This window comes from Mytilus galloprovincialis, chromosome 7, assembly GCF_965363235.1.
Source record: "Mytilus galloprovincialis chromosome 7, xbMytGall1.hap1.1, whole genome shotgun sequence".
Taxonomy (NCBI): Eukaryota; Metazoa; Mollusca; class Bivalvia; order Mytilida; family Mytilidae; genus Mytilus; species Mytilus galloprovincialis.
Window position 1 is genome coordinate 24,513,536 of NC_134844.1, and position 23,947 is coordinate 24,537,482.

Below are 23,947 nucleotides of genomic sequence, written 5' to 3' on the forward strand. Positions count from 1 at the left end.
ATATGTGAGCTTCGATTCATTGAGACTACCCCTATATATTTCCCAGAAAACAGGACTGAAGACAATTAGGATAGAGGCAGACCTCAATCAGGAGTACACAAGCTGACCCTCCATATAAAAAAATCTAACGAATGTTATGTCAATGGTTACTTGGAAAACTGGTGTTACATTCATATTAGTCAATCTAATATCTTCAGGGGGGAAATGCAATAATGACGTACTAGTAATAGATTTGTATGCTTCCTAGTGGATCCTCCAGACCAAATATCAAGTGACTGACCAACAGATGGACGGCCAGAGGTAAAACAATACGTCCCTATTCTTCGGAGAACCAACGAGCTATGATGGCAAGATCTCCCAAAAAACTACAACAATCTCCTAACTTACGCACTAAGGGATTTATATTGCATATATCAGTGAGGTTATAAAGCTACAGTTATAAAGCTGCAGCCATAGTCATGAGAACATTTTATTTTTATTCTGTGTTTCTGTGCAAACCAATCTACAATCAAGACACCAGCACCTGTTGTAAAACTATTTATATAGAAATATCAGGTAATATCTTAACTAAAAACCTTAAAAGACATGGTGCTGGTAGTTGTGACATAAAGAAATACAGGAACACCACAAATAAATAATTCTTTTGCACATCGCCAATATGTCTAAGCCAATTGTACATGGTTTCAATAATGTGAAATTTAACTGCCTCACTTAAGAATTACTTTAACACTCCATAACACCAGCCCTGCCAAACTTGGTTAAGACAATGGAAATGTGAAGAGTTAGACAGATGGACGAGAGGACTGACAGACGCAAAGTGAGACAAGACAGATCATAATTGCTCACCTGACCAATAATAATATTATGTTTTGCTAACGAAAATTTTTACTTTTACCAGCGATTTTTAATTGTCCTTTCATAACATCTGTTTTTTACTTTATTTATTTTCGGAGGTCGTGCCAGACTTAACTGTGTTAGCCACAAACAACTAAAATCAGAATGAGATATGCATTTACAAAGTTATGTTTATTTTCTTGGGATTCCAAGCATGTAATACGATACATAATTCAATTAAATTTTTAGGTTGCAAGTGAGAAATAAATATAGGCACAGAGATACAAATTTATAACCTAACCTTTCGCTTGAAACAGTATTTTGCAGATATTATGAAAGAATCTCAGATGCTGATATCGCGACTGTTTTCTTGACCGTGCCATGATGAAATTGTGAAAGTGAGTAAGGGAACTTCGATTATCAAAGAAATTGATTATAAAAATTGCAAATACAATGTAACATTTGTTTTTACTTTAATTGCTAAAAACCTATTATATTTGTCATCAAACGCAGCTCCGCGTTTGACACCTTCCTTTAAAATAATGTATAGAACTTTAATAAATCGTAGTCAGTTGATAAGTAATCACGTTTATTCTATTAAACTGACTGTTTTATATACTTTGAATGTTAAAAAAGATGGAATGGTCTCTTCTGATACTTAAATAAGTTGAAGACAACCCATGTTTTGCAAATTTTAGGGGGTGGGGGGCGCACGCCCGCCACGCCCCCGCCTAAATCCGCCCCTGGCCACTCACGTATGTGATTTCACCATATTCTGTATTTGCCTTTCCAAAGTCACGAGCCTGTTATTAAATGATTGCATATTTTTTTTGCTGATTTATCATATTTTTTTATAAATCAGGTTGTTAGTTTTCTCATATGCATTTGAACGTCATTTCAAGGCCTCTTATTGCTTACTATGCTGTATTGGATTTGCTCATTTTCAAAGAACAAATTGTGACCTTTAATTGCTAACTTCTACAAAATTTGATTTCTGATGAAAAGGAGACTTGTTAGCAGTCATATCACATCTTCTAATGATATTTTGTAAGAAACAGCTGGTAAATATGACTGAAAACCATAATATTTTGGTTTTTTTTCTAAATTTGTTTCCTTGAATATGTTGGCGTAATTTATAAGGATCATCATGGTTTATGCCTTTTTTTTTTTACTTGTTTTTGTTTTCATTGTGCAATTTTTATTGCATTTATTGACTGGTATAGCGAGCAATTTGTCAACTGTTACATACACAAAATATAATCTAATTTTTTGATAAAGTACATATAACCTTACCTATACCATCACCATCTGTATCTGTCTGTTCACCATTAGCTGCCTCCTGACAATTGTCAATGATGTCAAGTACACTATCACCATCCCTGGAATGATGTTAATGATACATAAAATTATAAACAGCTTCATTTACATTTCTATCAACACAGACTGAAGTCAAAATATGTCAACTGTTTTATTTCCTTAGCTTATGATGAACTCCTCATTAAAAAAAGTTGCAGACTTCTATAAAACTCTTTTATCAATCAGTTTTTTTGGTTTTTTTTTAAATGTTTAAGGTTATTACTCCTACAAATGTGTCATTCAATACAGAAAAAAAATAGTGATTATCAGCAAAACATAAAAAAATCCTTAAATACAAAAAATAAATTACACTATTGTTATTTTATCACATTTTGCTTTAATGAAATTTCAATATCATGCTTTTCAAGTAATTTTAATTTTATTAGTCAAACAAAAAGAGAATGTATGACATTATGAGTCCATGTCCTTGACTATGTCTATGAAAACAGGATCTACAAATTTTCTATGGTCTTTCAAACTAAAGGATGCTTCCTGGCTACAGTTCATCTCAAGTTATACCCTACAAGGAGATTGAGGCTGAGAAACATCCTCTTCTATGACACCATCTAAATCTTCAACCTGATATTTATATATGTATATATGTGTTCCTCCTCAGAAAACAAAAGAATTATAGATTACCGTTGATCATCTCAATGAGAAAGGAAATCGAGTTGAGATGACCAATGATAACCTGCTTATCGCTATTTTACCTATGACGATGTTGTCAATTTCATGTCAATTTCATTAGCCACGTGTCTCCTTAGTTTCTAGCGATATTTTTTCCATCTCAAGAGAGTAGTATGATATGAAAAATTATCACATAAAAAGATCAAAGGAAAAATGGACAAAATAGCGATAATAAGTTCATTTGATAAAAAAAAATAATATCAAAATGCAAGTTTAAATTATTGCAATTAAATTCCTGTTGCATTATTTGCAATAGCAAAAACATCACAATAATTTCTGAATTACAGTTTGTCAAAACCAGTTGTAATTGACAAAGAATATTTAATGATTTAAATTGTGTTGATATACCTGTCCTTATTAATAGTGGGATCACAGCTATCACCATATCCATTCTGATCTGTGTCTGTCTGGGCAGGGTTTCCTATACTTATACAATTATCACAAACATCACCAATGTGATCACCATCTGAGTCATCTTGTGTTGGATTGTTTTTCAATGGACAATTATCGAAACCATCTGGTCTACCTAAAATGAAAACAAATTTTAAATTTAATTTCTACACTTGCTGTAGTACTAGTGGATCTAACAAAAGAAGTAGTATTATTTTCATTCAAAATGTATTTACTGTGAATATGCTACTCCCCAGAAATAACCATATTTCAATTTTGATGAAAGTTCTCAATATTAAGTTTTCCCTTTCATTCAAACAAATATTATTATGAAAATGATTCCATTAAATGATACTCTTCAAAAAATGTTGTCCTGCATGAATTAGTACATGAATCTCAATTGTACATGTATATGACACTGCTATTATATTCTGCCAAGCACAAATTGTTGTTTGGACCTATTTTGTCTATTTCATGCATAAATGTCATTTGATCATGCAATTAAAACCCCACAAATAACCTGTACCAAAACATATCGGAAACTATGATATCCCAAAGGACAAGGTAAGATAAGGCCTGTATTTTCGAATTCTGTTTTGGAAAGCTACTTATTATATTAAAACATTCCCTGAGGTTTGAAGTTTGTTTGGATGAACTTCAAAACCACTAATTTTTGCAACTGTGTTAGGTAAGAAGGGTTATTAACTTTCTGTTATTATGCAAATACATTGTAACGTAATTATTATTCATTTTGCAGGTGAATTTACAACAATTTTATTTTGAGTGCCAAAGGAATTTTTTTATTCTCTAATTTTTGTGCTATTTTCACATTTCTTGGCCGGTGTGAGAAAAATATTTCTCCTTACAAGTGAAAAATCTGTTCTCGGCAAATGATTAGTCGAAATTTGATTATGACGTCTAAATGTTTTGTTTTCTTCTGAATTTTCCTATTGTGACATCATGAAAACAGGCGACCATGCCCGATGACGTCGCATATAAAGAACACAAGTTTCGGAAAATCTTTGAAAAAGAAGGATAAAAATCATTAGAGAAACAGATATCTACACTATAACTCGTGTATTACGATATTTCTCCGCTCTCGACAGTTAAATTTTAGTTATTTAAGGGGGTTCGCGGGTCTAAATCATTTATATAGGATTTCTCTATATTTTTCTATAAATGAACTTTATCTTATAGTTAATAGAAAAATAAAATAAAAAAATGGGGTCACCGTTCATTTGCGCTCACAATCTGCCTTCGAAAGAAGCATACATCTTGGTTAAAGTTTTTTTTTCTGTTGAACTAAGGCCAAAAAAATAAATAGGTGTGTTTCCGGTCGCCCGACCGACCCTAATTTTTTGGCGCCGACCCTAACTTTTTTTTCCCGGAAAAAAGAAAATAAATAAAAATCCGGATTTTTTTCGTTTTTATCCGGAAACGGTTTTTGTTTAGTATAGCCTTTGAATGGCATCTTTTAAACGTTTTGTTTCAAATAAAATTTTAATACAGTAAGCATTTGTGTGATACAGATTGAAGTCAAACAACGGCATGGCTTCTGCTATGGCCATCAGTCAAAGTGTGTTATCAATAACAATTGATGAGTGTCCACACAGGAACGAGAAAAAAAGTATAATAGCCCCATTGTTGTCTGAAAGAAACTGATTATAAAACAGGTCTTTGCTGAGACAGACTTTGATGGGCTTTCTGTGTAAGACTATAGCCTGACCCGTACAGATGGCATATCAGTTCTGAAAAGTTTGAAAATTTTATAAGCTGGAAGTCCTGGCCAAGTCTTCTGCAACTTTTGAACATGGGCTATTCATATCTTGTATACTTTATACAATGAACTGATGAAAATAACCTGAAAGAATAACAAACTGATTATAAAAATACACAAAAAACAACCGAAGCAGGCCAGTAAAAAAAAAAAAAAAAAAAAAAAAAAATACCTACCTACCGACCCTAATTTTTTGGGGCATGCAACAGGAAACACACCTATTTTTTTTTTTGGCCTAATAGGCGAAATAAAAGTAATATCGAAATCGCTCAAATTTTACAATAATTTAGTTTAAGTACAGCATATATCGAAATTATATTAAAAAATATAGGTCACCGATGAGTTAAAAGAGATATTTCAATTTTAAAGCCAAAAAATGTCATTTTTCCACCAAAGGGAGATAATTTGGAACTTTTTCAATGATGTTTACATTTTAAAAGTCATCTGGGGCCGACACGAATTAATTGTTTTGAATGTTGTTTGTACCATATAATGAAGTAACAACTACAAAAGGTAATAAATAAAATTTGTAATGAAAAACAAATGTTTAATTTTTTTCCGAAATTTTTATACCCTCGAGCCTCCTTAAAGAGCTCGGCAAGCCTCGCGCTTTAAATAATAAAATTTAACTGTCTCGAGTGGAGAAATATCGTAATACACTTGTTCATACCTGTCAACCTGTGACGATGAAAATGCAGGTCATGACCTGCATTGAAGAATCAAATCTCAGGTCATAACGCGTACGAACTTTTTCGAGCTGAATTTCAGTATTTATGGTACATTTTCCTATAATGTATATCAAAGATACCAAAACATCAATGCATGTTCACTTGGTTAAGTCTTTTTAAATCTTATTTATTATTATTTCATTACACTTTTAAAGATTTTTATTAACTTGTGTATCACAGTCTTATGTCCTTTACTTTTGTCATCATCTAAAATTTATTTTTCAAATGTATTTTTAAAATGAGTTTACTAGCCTTTAAACATACCATGTAGAGGTATTACATCAATGAACATTCACCTCTCAAATTATATATATGTGGTGGTGGTTAACGACCTTGACTGGCTATACAGCCCTCGCAGGGTCGGCTCGGTGCCCGAAGACGTTTGGTGAGCTTTAACATGTTTTTGATGCCGTGGGTCAGGAACAAGTAGTGGAGGTCGCAATATGTAGGCCGCCATCTTGGTTTTGGTGAGTAGATTTTTCTTTGTTTACTATTTTGATGTTTATTTTCACTAACGGCTGCTTTCAGGGCCAGTTTGGTCAGCTTGGCAGCCCGCTAGCCTCGATGATGGAGTACAGGTAGATGATCTCGGACGTAGTTCGAAAGATGACAGGAAGCATTATCAAGACCAAAGCCGTGAGGCAGTGAAATGAAGGTCATATCACCCAACAGCCTAGGATACAGCCCTCGCACGTTAATCGGCATAACACTCCCCATAATACAATGGTTTTGGAGTGCATGTTAACGCGGGTACGCCAACTACTACGTCTATCTGTACGGCATGGATTGGTTTCTGTCATCTTAAGTAGTAAGTCGTTGATATCTAACCGCAAACCCTCATCGAAGATAGCGGGTAAAGGAGAGCTGGCCCAGCACGTCCGTTCAGCTGTAATGCCTGAGACGTGACTCAAAAATGAATGCCTCTCAAATTAACAAGGAAATTAGAATATGATAAAAGATAGTAATACAGTTAAAGGAAGTATAAATGTAAAAAATAATTTTCAACTTTTTTTTTTAAAATTGTATAAAGGTATAAAAATAATGAAAAGTTATTTTTCAATATGTATTTGAATTTTATATTATTATGATTTAATCTTTTTCACCCATAAAACGTAAATATAAGGAATAATTTTGAATGGTGACAAATAAGGGGAAGTAACTCTTAGTTGAAATATCTTTGTGAAACAACAGGGCAATTTATTTACGACCTAAAGCTAAGGTAATTGGTGTTAATCAACAGTGTGTTTGACATCAAAGCTGTCAAGTGAAGCCATGCACTTAATGGGTCACTTAATTTGACAGTTTACATAGATAGATGAACTGCATGTTCATGGAAGAATTACGAATTTGCCGGTATTTCAAAGGAATATTACTTATGTCATGAAAATCAATCTCAAGGCTAAGAAATATGGGTGAAATCGGGTCATTTTCGGAATTCCCGGCGGGTGATCCGGGTGATCCCTCAGAATTGTGAAAATCTCGGGTCACACCCGCAGAATCCGGGTCAGTTGACAGGTATGCTTGTTGCAGTGTAGGAATCTATATTTCCAATGTCATGAGAACTGTTTTTGCTGACTAAGTTGCCAAATTTTTTTTCAGGGTCACATAGGCGCACGCTATCAATTTTAAGAAACAATGGCCAAAAATCATTATTTTTCCTTTGTTGCTGCCTTTTACCCCCCTAACTCCACCCATTTTCTGAAATTAATGGTTTTGAAGTTGATCCAAACAAACTTCAAACCTAAGGGAATATTTTAATGTAATAAGTAGCTTTCCAAAACAAAATTTAGAAAATAGGGGGCAAAAAACAGGCCTAATCATACCTTGTCCTTTAACCCTCAAAAAGTTTAAATTTTACAATATGGGAAGTGTTTACATACCATCATTGTCATCATCAGTATCACAGGCATCACCAACACCATTCTGATCTGTATCTATCTGATCTGTGTTAGTGACAGACAGACAATTATCACATATATCACCCACTGTATCATTGTCAGTATCTGTTCTATCCCAACTATGTACATATGGACAGTTATCCTGTAATCAAACACTAACAGGTAAAATTTTTCACGTCTGATTTTTAAATGCTTAAAACAAACAAAAAAATGATGATTTAACATGAAATTCAATTTGTACAAATAGGGGGGGGGGGGAAGAATTGTTAATGCCTTTAGCACTTTTTTAAACACCTTTTTTGTTTTGTTTTGAACAATAAATCATCAATGTAGCCTATTATATGACCAAGATATAAAAAGGGGGATGGTTCCCCTAAAGGGATAGGTTCAGTCAGACCCCTTTTTGACCCAAAATATAGCAGTTTTACACTAGATGTTTCAAAAGCGACATGAATGGCCCTGTCCCAAAAAGTTGAAAAATCTGCAATTTCAATATAAACACATGTGGACACAAACATGATGGTAGTCTCACATATCAAAAATCAGCTCAAAATCTGGAGGGAAATAGAGAAAAAATCTGTATAACTGTGTATTTTCAATAATTTATCAGAGTCCAAAGCCCATAATTTCAGCAAAAATTAGTGGAGCGGAACCAAACTTTAACTTGATCTGTAACTCATCATGGTTAACTCACATACCAAACATCAGTCCAATATCTAAGAAAGTCTGTATAACTGTGATTTTCAACAATTTCTCAAAGTTGAAAGCCCGTATTTTCGGCAAAAATTAGTGGAGCGGAATGAAACTTTAACTTGATCTGTAACTCATCATGGTTAACTCACATACCAAAAATCAGCCCAATTTCTGAAGGAGTTTAGAAAAAAAACTCTGGATAATGGGTTGTTGCCGAATGAAGGAATTACAGAAAGACTGAAAAACAGAAAGACGGACAAGGGTAAAACTATATGGCACTGACAACTTTGTTGCAGGGCCATAAAAATTGTGAAAATGTAATCCTTTAGCTATTTATTGGAAAGTAGAATGCTTCTGTTTCACAAATATGGGCTGTTTTTGACAATACAATGCACATATATCAGGTACTAACATCATTAAGTCATGCTAAATTACTGAAATCTTCACAATTTTAGCATTTTAGTTAAATTTTAAACGGTTTCAGTCTTAAATGAAAGTGGCCGCATTCATGTTTTGGATTATAAGACATAACATATATAAATGTTGAGGATGAATACGGATGCGGCCACTTCTATTTTTGACAAAAACCATCTGAAAAGTGACGATTTTTGGCATATTTGATAGATTTTTCATATTTAAACTTGAGTCAGAGCGTTTTTAATTACTTAATCAGTTAAAATCTTTCACATAAACTAGTTAAATCAATTGAAATAGACACTTCAATGCTTAAAAAGTGTCTAAAATATTTCATTATATGAACCTTAAATTTGAGGCCAAAATCGGCCCTTACCGGACCTACTCCTTTAGTATACAGTTAACTCTCGTTGTCTCGAACTCGGTTGACTCGAAATTTCGGATGAGTCGAAGTTCTCACGTGGTCCCGAACTTTATTCCATACAAAAGTATGTAATTCGACTCCTGATGAGTCGAAATTGGATGAGTCGAAATTTTCGGTTGAGTCTAACTAAATTTACGGTCCCAAGGTTAACAAAAGCATTCAAAATTCATTTTTTTTTATCTCGAACTAATACACATATGCCAAAACATGACCTCCGGGATTTAAATGGATTGAAGAGTTAATCTGACAATACACGTGTAATTAAATTTCCGGTCACTGACCACTGTATTGATTTATGACATGCTGTTTCCGTGAGTGTATACCTAAGATTATCTGTTAATCTTTTTTTTTTTATATGAATTTTTATAAATAATTAGTGATACATGAAAAAGTATTTAAAATGTTTACAAACTAATTAATTTGTGATTTACACTAATGAGCTTGGGTGTGTATAAAGTGAGGATTATGGCTTCCGTTGATGATCACCTAAAAACTACTCAAACGGCGTCTTTAATCTTGTTATATATTCTTTTGAAAAGAAAGAGTGAGATAAAACAAAATGGATAGAAATCAAAATTTTCTTAAATCTCTTGTATCCGAGAATAAACATTATTGTCAGCTATTAGCGACCAGAATTACGAAACTGTCGATTGGTAATTACTCTCTTGGAAAAGCCATAGGATTTTTTTTTATTGAAACAATTGAATAAGTAAAAATAAAAGTCATTATAATAATTAAAGACTGTGACATACAATTACATCGATCTGATACTAGAATATCGACCCCCTTGCCATATTCACTCGGATTTATTTTAGCTTTACCAAGCTAAGCAACAGTTGTGTCCCTTAGATTGTCGAACTTCCGGTGTTCGTTTGAGTCGAACTAAGTGTATCTCGAAATATTTCTATGGTCCGGCTGACTTCGACATAACGAGAGTCGACTGTAATTTAAAATTTGGTATGACTGTCAAGCCATAATTGTTGAACGCTTACAACATTTCATTGTTACTAACCACAGCTACTAATAATACCTACAAAAGATACAATTGTTATCTGAATCATTATTGTAGCCATCAGTTATTCGTTTACCTTCAATAATAAGACTTACTAAAGTATCAATGGTGCCATCATTATCAGAGTCGTTATCACAATCATCACCAATTCTGTCTCCGTCAGCATCTTCTTGTCCACAATTTGGTTTCATCCGACAATTATCCTGTAATAAACATTTTAGAGTTAGTGTGACATTCATTTTCAATAAACTAGTATACATATTTGTTTAAAAGCTGATTTCAACTTTGGGTGCAAGATTTTCTCAGTGTTGAAGACCCATTGGTAGCTGTAGGCTGTTTCTTCTCTTCAGTCGGGTTGATATCTCCTTGACACATTCTCAATTTTATAAACATATAGCTTTCCTAATTGAAAGTTTGCTTAAGTTTTGAGAAGAAATACCATTATTCATACTTTCATAATTGTATTTAGAAATGATATCAAAGGAACAGGGCTATTCTAGTAAGTCCTTCCAAATGATATTGAATATAATTACAATTAATCAGAAAGGACTATCACAGAAGAAGTAAGAAGACAAAAAAAATCAAAAATCACAGCTCCTCACTGTGTTCCTTTTTATAAATTTTCTTTTATATATCAAATACACAGACATTTTCACCTGTGATTGTTGCATGATTTTTTTTCACCTTTGGTAATTCTGTGAAAAAAATAATAGCATATAAGCATAAAAAATTATAAAAGACTGATTAATTCTTTTGTTCCTCAATGACATTAAATGTATAATCTTAAGAATAATATGACCTCAGAAACCATTCATACATACCCGATAACAACCCCAGTCTGTACATGGTAATGTTATGTCTGGGTGGCCATCTAAATCGGAATCTAAACCACAGTATTTTCCAGTACCTGTATATCCAATGTTACACTGTAACAAAATATATATTTTATAGTCAAAAGCTTATCATAGCAAACTAGCAGTCAACTCTGTATATGTTTTTATTCTTATCCTTTATTCTTTATTTTTTCTGATGAAAAATGCTTAAGTTTAAATACAAAGCAATGGAATATGAGTGCACCTCAATTTGAACTAATTAAAACAAACAGCTGCCACAATTTAAGGAATCTTAGGTCTTGTTACATTTAAATGTTTTGGGTGCTTTGTGAACTTGTTTGTTCTTTTTCTTTCTGCATTACTAGTTGTTACTTTACACAAATGTATTTTCTTTTCAAATTTTATATATAAGTTTTTGTGACAGTTTTAATTTTAAAAGGTATATGTTATTGGTCTGAGTAAAAACTAGATGTGTCACAGCAACATGAATGGCCCTCCCAAAAGTTGAAAAATCTACAATTTGAATAACACATGTGGACACAAACATGATGGTAGTCTCACATCTGGAGGCGTATAGAAAAAAAGTTCGTATAACTGTGATTTTCAACAATTTATCAAAGTCCAAAGGCCGTAATTTCAGCAAAAATTAGCAGAGCGGAACAAAACTTAAACTTGATCTGTAACTCATCATGGTTAACTTACATATCAAAAATCAACCCAATATCTGAAGGCGTTTAGAAAAAAACTCTGTATAATGGTTTGTTGCGGAATGACAGAATAATGGAATTACTGAATTTCCGAATTTCAGATAAGGGTAAAACTATATGGCATCGACAACTTAATTGCAGGGCCATAAAAAAGTAGCATGCTCAGATAATTCTTAAACATCATCAATTGGTCAAAATGAGTGCCAACACAACACAATACAAACCTCACAAGAATATTCTCCTGGTCCAAGGTGAATACAGGTAGCATACTGTGAACAGGTATGTTGTCCAGTCTGACAGTAGTTTGAAGAGTAACAGTTAATACTTGGTATACCAGCATACCCTTCTGCACAAAACCCACAGTAGTAACTACCCTGTTAAAATAAGTTACCACTGTTAATTATCTGTCTAAGTGTGTTAGAATCTAACATCAACAAAAGGTCATTATGGAAACATCTTTTTTTCAAATGTAACCTACACTCATCTGGTGTTCATTACCTCCTATTTGGTATATTTTAATTTCTTTTTTATATCTAGGATGCTGATGTTTGTAGCAGATTGGATAGTCATGATTTAAAAAAATTAACAACATTATGAGACCATGTGCAATTTAGAGCTTGACATATTGACAAAGTCATCTATTTGTTGTTGAAGACTGATTCCTTATTTTATTGGTTGAAGTAGAATAGTAATAAATATTTAAGCCACTGTATACATACATCAAATATGTCTCATTTTATATATATTTGCTTATCTCAGACGCTAAAGTCTAAATCTTTGGTGCTTATAATACTATACAAATGATTTTGACAATTCTTGTACAACATGTCCTTCATCAAAAAGTTATCATAGAGCTGAAAAGTGGCATTGCTTGAAGAATCAAAGCGCGAAAGCGCTGTAAAGGCAGTTAATTACAGGTTGTGTGTATTTCTAGTCCAGTTATATCATTATCTTCCATAGAACAGAGGTGGTTTGTAGTATTTAAGATTTGGAGTTCTCTTGTACCTAGTTCACCTATATCTATAGTCTACTGTTTACAGTATATTTTCTGTACCTCGCCATGAAATGCATTTTTAAGACATAAGAACTTTTCCTTTTTAATGTAAATAAAACTATTTTTAATTATTGATTATATACACATATTCAATTACTCCTATCCTATGAAAAATAATTCACAAAGATTGACTAGTCTCCGTTCTGTGTGTATTGCTAGAACATCAAGTAACATAATGGTTAATGTACATACAAATGTAGTAACATGTCAACTCTTTTGAAGACAGAACTTTTTTAAAATTCTCCCTCCAAGCAAAATTATTTTTCAGTATAAACATGATAAAGTTATCTACCTGTATTAATGACTTAGAGACTCTCAAGAGCCTGTGTCGCTCACCTTGGACGGTCTATGTGCATATTAAACAACAGACACATATAAAATGACAAAATTGTGTTTTTGATGATGGGGATGTGTTTATAGATCTTTCTTTACTGAATATTCTTGGTGCTACAATTATCTCTATCTATAATAAACATGGCCCAGTATTTACAGTTGAAAATATTTTTTAAAAATTAACAAAAAATACAAAAATTTATGAAAATTGTTAAAAATTGACTATAAAGGGCAATAACTCTTTAAGGGGTCAACTAAAAATTTTGGTCATATTGACTTATTTGTAGATCTTACTTTGCAGAACATTATTGCTGTTTACAGTTTATCTCTATCTATAATAATATTTAAGATAATAACCAAACTCTGCAAAATTTCCTTCAAATTACTAATTTGGGGGCAGCAATCCATCAACGGGTTGTCAGATTTGTCTGAAAATTCCTGGGCAGATAGATCTTCACTGAAGAGACAATTTCACCCATGTCAGATTTGCTCTAAATGCTTTGGTTTCAGAGTTATAAGCCAAAATCTACATTTTACCTGTATGTTCTATTTTTGGCCATAGTGGCCATCTCGGTTGGTTGACCGCAATGATGATTTTGACTAAGTTTGGTTAAATTTGGCACAGTAGTTTCAGAGAAGATTTTTTGTAAAAGTTTATGGACGACGAAACCAAGTGATGAGTCAGGTCAGGTGAGCTAAAAAAGAGTTTTTAATCAAGGTAACAATGACATCTGGTGGCCATAAAAGCTGTCTCATTAGCATTTTAACCACGTCCCATATTTGCTTTTAAGACAATAGAAGAAAATTATTCAATGCAAAAACAAAACTTACTTGTAAATATGAAATTCTCTTTACAGTATGAGTTTTTCTCATTGTTGGAGATTGTACAGTAGTACAGTCCTGTAACTGCTTATACCCATTTCTTATCCCCTTTAGTTTGATAAACTCACAGAATATCATATATTTACATTGTGCCACATCTCCTTATTTTTATATGCATTACAATAACATGAACAATTGTAATTCAAATCTATATATCAAAGCAAAATGAATTTCACTACTTTCATTCATGCATCCTTTGGAAAAATATAAGTTCTAAAATGACACAATATATGTTTATTGTAATATTTAGTTTTCGACTCTTAACAGGTATAAACAAGAATGTGTCCCCAGTACACGAATGCCCCACTCGCACTATCATTTTCCATGTTCAGTGGACCGTGACATTGGGGTAAAAACTCTAATTTGGCATTAAAATTAAAAAGATCATATCATAGGGAACATGTGTACCAAGTTTGGAGTCGATTGGACTTCAACTTCATCAAAAACTACCTTGACCAAAAACTTTAACCTGAAGAGGGACAGACGGACGGACGAACGGACGAACGGACGAACAGACGAACGGACGCACAGACCAGAAAACATAATGCCCCCATACTATCATAGGTGGGGCATAAAAATGCACAGCTGTGGTATGATTTGTGAAATCTGTGCTGAAAACATAGGCATTTATGGTGTTTGAGTAATTCCATCTGTGAAGCTCAACATTAGCTCGTCAGTTGGTGGTGGACAGTTATAAATCTTTCCTGCAGGATGAATGTACATCTGTTCAGGAAAACCAATTTCACAAATCAAAACTTTCCTCTAGATTTCTCCTACAATATTCATCCAGTTTAGTTCTTTTGGTTTAACGGGACACCGTCCTGATTTTTAATTTTGTAAACCATTCAGTTTCTTGCTTACAAATGGTGCATGAAAATAGGAAGGGAATGCATGGCAGTAGACAAGTCCTAAATAACTATAACATAGGTGGAGAGCATCATTCATGTCAATGTTTTGTTCCTGTTTACATTGTCATTGATATTTTTCAAGAAAGCCCGAGGCATAGCTCATGAATTCTTGTCATTACAACCGAAATTTACATAATTACTGCTAAAATAATTATCAGTATAATATATCTCTTGTAGAAAAACCATACAATTGTAGTATTAACCAAAAAATGTCAAACAGATGATATTGAATCGTAATCCCAAAAGTTATGACGTCTTGAATTCACCCCCCTTTTTATTCTAAAACGGTAATTGCGGTTACAAACAGACTTTGGTTTACTTGCATGGCGATTATATAAATAACAGTATATATTTCTTAAAGAAAATAAAGTTTTACCATGAATAGTTTCCTGAACGTAGTCGTTTTCAGTAAAATGTGCCTTGCAAACAACAGCTGATTGATATGGGTTCTACGATTGCATCGCACATGACAATCTACGTTTGAGCCATGGCGTTGATCCAACTTTTCCTTCTTATTGAGTCATTTAGAAATGCAAGTCCTCCTCTTAAATGACACTCAGGTACACACCAACAAGGACTAGGCATCGTTAATTGTGTGATTGTTTTGCAGTGCAAAAACGGAAGTTAAGGACGGAACTGACTGGTCTCACTAATAAGAGACAAGAAGAATTTTAGAGACAAACAGCGACAAGAAGTTTAATTTAGTGACGAAGCGACAATAACTAACAAGGGACAAGCGAATCGTAATTCTCTCACGAGGCTATTCTCATTTGATGTGATAGGGTGAAGCTACACCTATCAAATGTGTCCCTATGAAAAAGAAGAATTTCACTGTTAGAAAGGAAATGATATTGCATGGTTTTGATTCAATAAATTCTTTAAAAGGAAATTGAATTTTTTTTGTTTTGATGGCCAATTTTTAGCGTGTGCAAAAAATATATTTTTTTTTATATCTAATAAAAACTAATCCCTTTCTTCTTAATAAAAACATATTTTTATCTATCAATGTACAGTAATATAAAAAATGTTTTATAACCGCCCCTATAATAAAAAATAATGCATGTTTTTTTTAATATCTATGGGGAATAAGTTGTTGCAATGACATTTTTTTTATTTATGTATAGTCGCTATATAGTCTTCTTGACGCTTCTTCTCGCTAAATTAATTATATTGTCGCTTCTTATCGCTATTTTAATTTTATTGTCGCTTCTTATCACTTTTTGACGCTTCTTGTCTTTAATTAGTGGAACCCTATTCAGGAACGATAATTTCATATTTTACATAACTGAGACCGAAATAACTATAACGTCATACGGCTTCACGTACAGAAATACTTTAAATTGTATATTATGCAATATAATTAACGGTCAATCGACTTTTAATTATAATATCATGTTATATCAACGAGTGAAATGATTTTAAAATATCTTTAGATCGCAAATAGTACTCGAAATTGAACGGACCTCTTTCCACACGGAATTCGAATAATGATAGTTTGTAATCAGATTGACTGCTTATAATGCAAAAGACACATTAATAAACAGATTTTTAAAACGAACAATACACACTGATCGTTTCTTTATTTCCCAATGTAAATGAAAGGAACAAAAACCAATACATACCACAAAAAGTAGAGGAGAAATTTAAACATTTCCGGATCTATTTCTTGCAAAATGACCCCCAGCAAAGATTTGCGTAAGGAAAGATGAACCTCATGACTTGAAAGTCAGGCCTTAAAGCACTGCCTTTAAAAATCACTTTGAGCTGTCTTCGGTCAAAGTTGAATTTTGACCAAAAATGTTCCATATTTTTTTTGTGTGAAGGGGTGACCTTCTTTTTTAGATCATTATCTGATACGACAGGAATAAGATTCAAGTTACAGAATACTAGTTCAGTTACTTACTGAGACTAAAATTATGTAAAGATGTTTAAATCTAAGTATATGTAAAGGGTATTGATTAAACTTTCAAATAAGTTTGAAGTATTTTGAAATATATAGGGTGAATGATTGTCTTTGCAAATGGTGTAAATTTCGTTTTTGATTTTAACCTGGAAGTTAATAAAATGACACTATTACCGGTAATACTCAAAACAGTATTGCTCTCTTAAATGTCAGTCATTATCCTCCAACAAATCATTTAGGGAAATACAAGTATGAAATATTAATAGTAACCAAGATTTTGCAGTCTTATATAGAGATAAAAATCTGCCCCTTAATTTGGATTAAGTTGCATTGCAGTAATGGGAGAAATTATTGGGTCTCCTTTCCATATATGTAATCATATGTCAGAACAATGTTGACTACAATATTTGGGGTTTTTTTAATTGGAGATTGTTTGGTGAACGTGATTAAATGACGGAAAATTCTGTGTTTTACTTACTATAGTATTAACACATGGAGACAATGGATCACATCTTCCGTTATCTGTCAGACATTCATTAATGTCAACACAAATCTGGTCCTGAAGGGGAGCTAACTCTTGGTTCATTAGCTCAAACACTCGAACTGTGTTATTCCAAGCCAGTCCATCTTCATAGGTACCAGTATATCCATATGGGCATGCTAGACACTGGTAACCAGGCACTGTGTTAATACAGGCTGATGTGTTCCAACAAGGATGATGTAATGAACACTACAAAAGATGATAAAAGCAGTAAGCAAATATTCAAACAAAACATCATTATTTTGCATGAAATAGTAAAGTGTAATGTGGCTTGTAAATTGGCGGTCAAATATAACCAATACCCTAAAGATTTTATGTCATTTTTCATTCAGCACTATTAAAGATAGAATGAGGCCCCCATAGAATTAATAAAAAAAAACAACATAAAAAAACACCCAAAAACATACCAACATATTAACATATAGCTCACAAGTTTTTTTCATAGATGTACCATTTGAATTACACTATCAATATTGGTTAGTGGAGACACTAAATAAATTCTAAAAGAGAGGCGAAAGATACATGAGGGACAATCAAAATCATAAGTCGAAAATAAACTGACAACCATACCTGCCAACTGTCACTATTTGCGGGGGATTTCCCCCATGGAGGCTCCCAAATCGAAATTTTGAAAGAGCAATTTTGTCCACAATTTTAAACAAAACAATTAATTTTACAATGCCATTAGGCTTATTAAAGTGTGAAGAAGCCAAAAAACAACATTAAAATGTATTTGAATGCCCCTTTGAAGTTTTTTTTAGGACTCTGACAGCCATCTTGCACGCAAAACCCCCATGGGCATTCTGAAAAGTTGGCAGGTATGCTGACAACGCCATGGCTAAAAAAGAAAAGGACCCAACAGATAAACAATAGTACACAAAACACAACATAGAAAACTATAGACTGAGCGACACAAATTTTTAAGTCTAATACTCTTCAGACTTTAAACTTATTATTTCAATTATTCTTATTAATTTTGCTGCATACTTTTGTAATTGGATATAATGCAAATAACAATTCTTCATCCTTTTGGTCACAAGAATACTTTTGTTTGTTATTCTTCTGAATGACATAATTACAAACAGTTAATAAGCACAAAAAAGTGAAAAAAAACAGATACCATATCACACAAACTAAAAGTCACATAAAACATGTAATACCTCATCTATATCAGCACAGGTCACTCCATCACCAATAAATCCTGCTGGACAGTCCAGACACTCATAACTCCCTGCTCCTTTGTTAATACATCCCGCGCTATTACCCCCAGCTTCAAAACAGGCTGTATTTCCCATACAAGGACATTCTGTAGTACTAGTACAGGCAATACATCCTACTTTCCCGTCACCAAGACTATAGGATCCAACATCACAGGCATTACAGCGGTCTTTTGACTTGCTACTATAGTAACCAGCTGGACATTTTTTACATTCTGATTGGCCCATCTCATCCTGATATAAGCCTTCTGTACATATGGTGCAAAATTCTGATGAAAATATAAAACAAAAGATTATTTTTATCAAACTTATGAGTATTGCCTTTAGATTTTTTTGTTTCTGCAGCATTGATGTGATTTTAAACTAACAATATAAATAGATAGTGTTCTCAATAAATGAAGACATTTGGTAAGGGTTAAGATGTCTTGCATGATTAAGTCAGATTAACAGATTATTTCAAGGCCAATGATAGGTAGCAAACTATTTATGATGTCATACAAATTGGTAGTTTTAACATTATATTGTTCTTTCCAATGATTAAATTTTACACAAGAAAAACACAGGGTAGAAACAAAATCTTCCTCTGCCTACTAATCGACAAATATGTCTTGAGTAGAGACTTTGTATCTAAATTATAACTGAACAACTTAAAGTGAATCTATAAATGATAATTTTACTTTAAATGATTTAAATTCATGATCTTCCAAATGGTTTTTTTCCCCAGAAAAATTTGACATCAAAAGCATTTTTCTTAACTTGATGTCAACTGTCCTATGACATGTTTCCCCAAAATTAGCCTAGTTCAACTAGTGGGAAGTTCATTCATAAATTCGAAATTTGATTCTCATATATTGTATACCCTTACCATCACTGCCCTTAGAATAGGTTCCTGGAAGACAGATGTATCTCTGTCCACCTCTACAAGCATATCCTGGCTCACACAGTGTACATGTGTCAGGGCAGTATGTATCATTACATCCCAATACATATGTATAATTAGCACATGGTGTGGCGTAACCATCCTTACATATCTACAAAATATTACACATTACATACAAAGACATATTACAATGATCCCTTAGATATACTAGTCAATATGTACAAAATATAACATACTTTTAAATCCTAGGATATATAAAACAATCACATGGTTAAATTTAACTATCCTCATATTTCTACAAAATATAACACATATGTAATCCTAGAACATATGTATTATTATCATATGTTAAGGTATAACCTTCCATACAAAGTATGTTCCTATCCCAAATCCTTGAACATCACATGATATCTAGTTGTTTATTTTTTGTCATAATATCTTCTTTATGAATACTAAAATTTATGATAAAAGGGATGATTTTTCATTTCCTATCGTTAATTATCCGTTTTTAGATGGTGACGTTCCCTTGTCACCATCTTACGGTGTTTATATATCTCAACTTGTACGATTCGCTTGTGTATGTAACAATGTTTTAGATTTTAACGAGAGAAATTTATGTATTACTGAAAAATTATTACACCAGGGTTTTCAATATCACAAACTAGTCAAAACATTTACTAAATTTTATCATCGGTATAAAGACATCATTCGTAAATATAGCTCAACATGCAGACTTCTAATACGTTCAGGTATTTCACATCCAATTTTTTATGGAAATATTCTTTATAAAGCACAAAGGTGTCAGTATTCACCTCAGAAACTTACAAAACCTTTGAATAGACTTATTAAGAAGGGATATAATTACGATATTGTTGTCAAGTCATTAAAGATTGCATATTTTGGCGTTAATATTGAGTCACTGATAAGGTCTTTGCATCGGAACTAAACACATTTATTCTAAAAACCGTTGTTGGCATGACACGGGTTATGTTCTTCTCATATATGTTATGATGGTATGATACTAAACCCCTAACGGGAAGGATTGTGCCTGATGTTCATATGATGAAATCATAATCTTTCAGTCAGTTTAATTGAAGTCTGGAGCTGGCATGTCAGTTAACTGCTAGTAGTCTGTTGTTATTTATGTATTATTGTCATTTTGTTTATTTTCTTTGGTTACATCTTCTGACATCAGACTCGGACTTCTCTTGAACTGAGTTTTAATGTGCGTATTGTTATGCATTTACTTTTCTACATTGGTTAGAGGTATAGGGGGAGGGTTGAGATCTCACAAACATGTTTAACCCCGCCACATTTTTGCGCCTGTCCCAAGTCAGGAGCCTCTGGCCTTTGTTAGTCTTGTATTATTTTAATTTTAGTTTCTTGTGTACAATTTTGAAATTAGTATGGCGTTCATTATCACTGGACTAGTATATATTTGTTTAGGGGCCAGCTGAAGGACGCCTCCGGGTGCGGGAATTTCTCGCTACATTGAAGACCTGTTGGTGACCCTCTGCTGTTGTTTTTTATTTGGTCGGGTTGTTGTCTCTTCGACACATTCCCCATTTCCATTCTCAATTTTATTTATCATTATTAATATTTTCCCAAATGACCTTGAGTACCAAATGATTCCTATTCAATGGACTGAACAATTTTAACAATCTAAATTAGATGTTTTTTGGTTTTTGTGTCCATTTTTTGCTATCTCATTGATATGTACAGATTATCGGGTTTTCTACACATTGATATCATAAAATATCAGCCGCGAGCCACAATTTGAACCTTTTTGGGGAGTGAGCGTAGAGAACGAGCTAAAAAGTTTCACATTGTGTCGAGCGGCTGATATTTTACGATATCTATACGTAAAAAACCCGATTATCTGTTAATCGTTTTATTAATGGTCTTTTTTCCTCTCCCTAAGACAATTTTACGCTTGACAAAAGCAAGCTTGATAACGTCTCCTCTCGCATTGTGATGTCGCTGACAACTTCTACTCTCACATATTTACGTCCCTTATAATGCCTGGTCTCGTTTTGAAGTCTTGATACGAGAATTACTGAGCGACAGAGCAGGGTGATATAGGGGTAGGGAAGGACGATAAATTTATATACACCATGCCTCAATGTATTCATATAAATATTAATACCTACCCAACCATCCAGACAAGGTGAACACTCAGATTGTGCACCAAATGAATGTTCTGAAGGACTTCTATCACATGGGTCAGTTCCATTCTCACATCGTCCACACATATGTGTTTCTCCATCTCCCAGACAATATGAAGATGTATAACACCTTTCACAGCTTGTATCATCTGTAAATATTGGGGGGAAATCAGAGAAGATAAAAGTTGGTAAATGCTTTTTAAAATCAAATATACAATTATTTTACTTCTTAAAAGAAATTAAAACCTAAAATACCAGATGGCTGATGTTGGCTTTTGTCATTTCTTTAATGAATTGTTTACTGAATTTATACTGAAAATTGACACATGTAAATTTAAAAAAAATATAATTTAATCTTATTTGATTTTCATAGAAAAATATCTCTCATTCACATTTCTTGTCCAGTCATCTTTATGAATGGATGTCTCTTTTGTAAGTATACCACATCTTTTTAATATTTACTCATCCTTTAAAAAATAAGCTGTCATATACTGTTTTAATTTGGCCTTTAGAATAAAAAAAATGATTACATCTCATAGTAAGAAACTTCTAAAGCGAACAATTCCAGCTTACAATAATACTGTAGTGCAAGGGGACATCCTGACAGCTCCATTCTTAATCCTATGTTATTTGTCCAATTCCTGGGGTTAATTCGGATATACTGAGATACAATAGGTGGAACAAGATCTGTAGTCCTTATAGATTTCTGGTCATTATTACCCAGAAATATCTAAAATTAGAAATAAATTATTTGTTTTGATATCTATGTAAATGATGGATTTCAAATATGCATCCTTAACATGCAAGTTGTTCATTATTTCTAAGAGAATATTCAATGCTTTTTGCTTAAACTTCAGATGAAGAGGATTTCTTTTAACATACTGTTCTTATTATAAATACTGATAGTACCATAACTTGTTATATGCAATAAAGGTCAACTCTTTTAAGCCAGGCCTGTCTTGGAAGGTCACCTTCTTTTCATGCTGTATTAATACCTATAAAATTGTGCCCTCAAATCAAACATCTCTATTGTCAGGTCAGTTTTCTATGGTCATCCCAAGAGTTAACTTTATATACAGGTTTGTCTAAATACTCAATACAAGTAAAAACAAGTAAATTGTATATCCAGTACATTAATGTCAGTCACTGTTACAAAGTCTCTAACATGTTCCTTAATTTGTATTAAATTATTTCAGATAAAAATATCCATTAAAGATATACAATACAGTGTAAATGAAATGGGTTTTTGAATATAATACTGCATCTAATATAAAAAATAAGATGTGGTATGATTGCCAATGTGACAACTGTCCACAAGAGACCAAAATGACACAGACATTAACAACTATAGGTCACTGTAGGGCCTTCAACAATGAGCAAAGCTCATACCGTATAGTCAGCTATAAAAGACCTGATATGACAATGTAAAACATTTCAAACGAGAAAACTAACGGCCTTATTTGTATAAAAAAATGAAAGAAAAACATTTATGTCACACATAAACAAATGACAACCAAATTGACTAAAATTGTACCTCAAGATGAGCTCTCTGGATTATATTGGTGTCTCGTGTTGTTAGGGGTGTAAAATTGACAAAATCCATATAATATTATCTATTAATAGTGACCAAATGTTTTTTTTCTGATACTGTTAATTAAAACAAGTTTACTTACAAATTCCCCCACATCATTTTTGTAAAGTGTCCAGTTTCCTGTTGTATTATCAACATAATAAAGTCTGAATGCTGTCACCCAATTAGCTTCATCTTGCTGACCTTGTAAATGTATCTGTTTAATCTGATAGAATTCTTCCATGTTGACCTCTATGTATTGGTCAAGGTCATTGGTACCTGCTACCCAACCTCCAGCAAGAGGACCAAACACAGCTATAATATAGAACAATTGATAATGGAGGATATTGAACAAAAATAACAAAATTAACAAAATACCGAACTCCAAGGAAAATTCAAAACAGAAAGGCCCTGATCACATGGCATAATCAAAAGCTCAAACAAATCAAAAGAAGTCAAAACAACTGTCATATTCATGACAATGTGTAATTAGTCGATGGTAAAAGAACATATGTATTATATAAATTGATAAATTGATGTCCAGTGATAATATTACATGCATATTAGGACAAAAATATGTTGAATGGGATATGAATTTAAGTCATGCTGCTGAGTCAGACTTTTAACAAGCTAGTTTCCACAGTAGCAGCTGTTTACACCATGTACTGACATATTAATCTGACTCTTGCTGACCAACTTGATGTCAAAATACACACTTTTGATTCTTTTGGTGTTTGGTGT

The 23,947-nt window shown here is 32.9% G+C and overlaps 1 protein-coding gene across 1 annotated transcript in view; it reads right to left on the reverse strand.

Annotated features, from left to right (window-relative positions):
* Positions 1-23,947, reverse strand: part of LOC143082611 (uncharacterized) — a 125,680-nt gene that overhangs the window by 11,906 nt on the left and 89,827 nt on the right. The window contains exons 39-50 of the mRNA XM_076258374.1: positions 23,310-23,521; positions 22,210-22,366; positions 21,622-21,785; positions 19,457-19,622; positions 18,535-18,860; positions 17,312-17,563; positions 11,978-12,127; positions 11,035-11,139; positions 10,309-10,416; positions 7,653-7,812; positions 3,226-3,403; positions 2,128-2,213 (exon numbers count right to left, since the gene is read on the reverse strand). Of these exons, the coding sequence (XP_076114489.1) occupies positions 2,128-2,213; positions 3,226-3,403; positions 7,653-7,812; positions 10,309-10,416; positions 11,035-11,139; positions 11,978-12,127; positions 17,312-17,563; positions 18,535-18,860; positions 19,457-19,622; positions 21,622-21,785; positions 22,210-22,366; positions 23,310-23,521 (2,064 nt within the window). The remainder of the gene's footprint in view (positions 1-2,127; positions 2,214-3,225; positions 3,404-7,652; positions 7,813-10,308; positions 10,417-11,034; positions 11,140-11,977; positions 12,128-17,311; positions 17,564-18,534; positions 18,861-19,456; positions 19,623-21,621; positions 21,786-22,209; positions 22,367-23,309; positions 23,522-23,947) is intronic.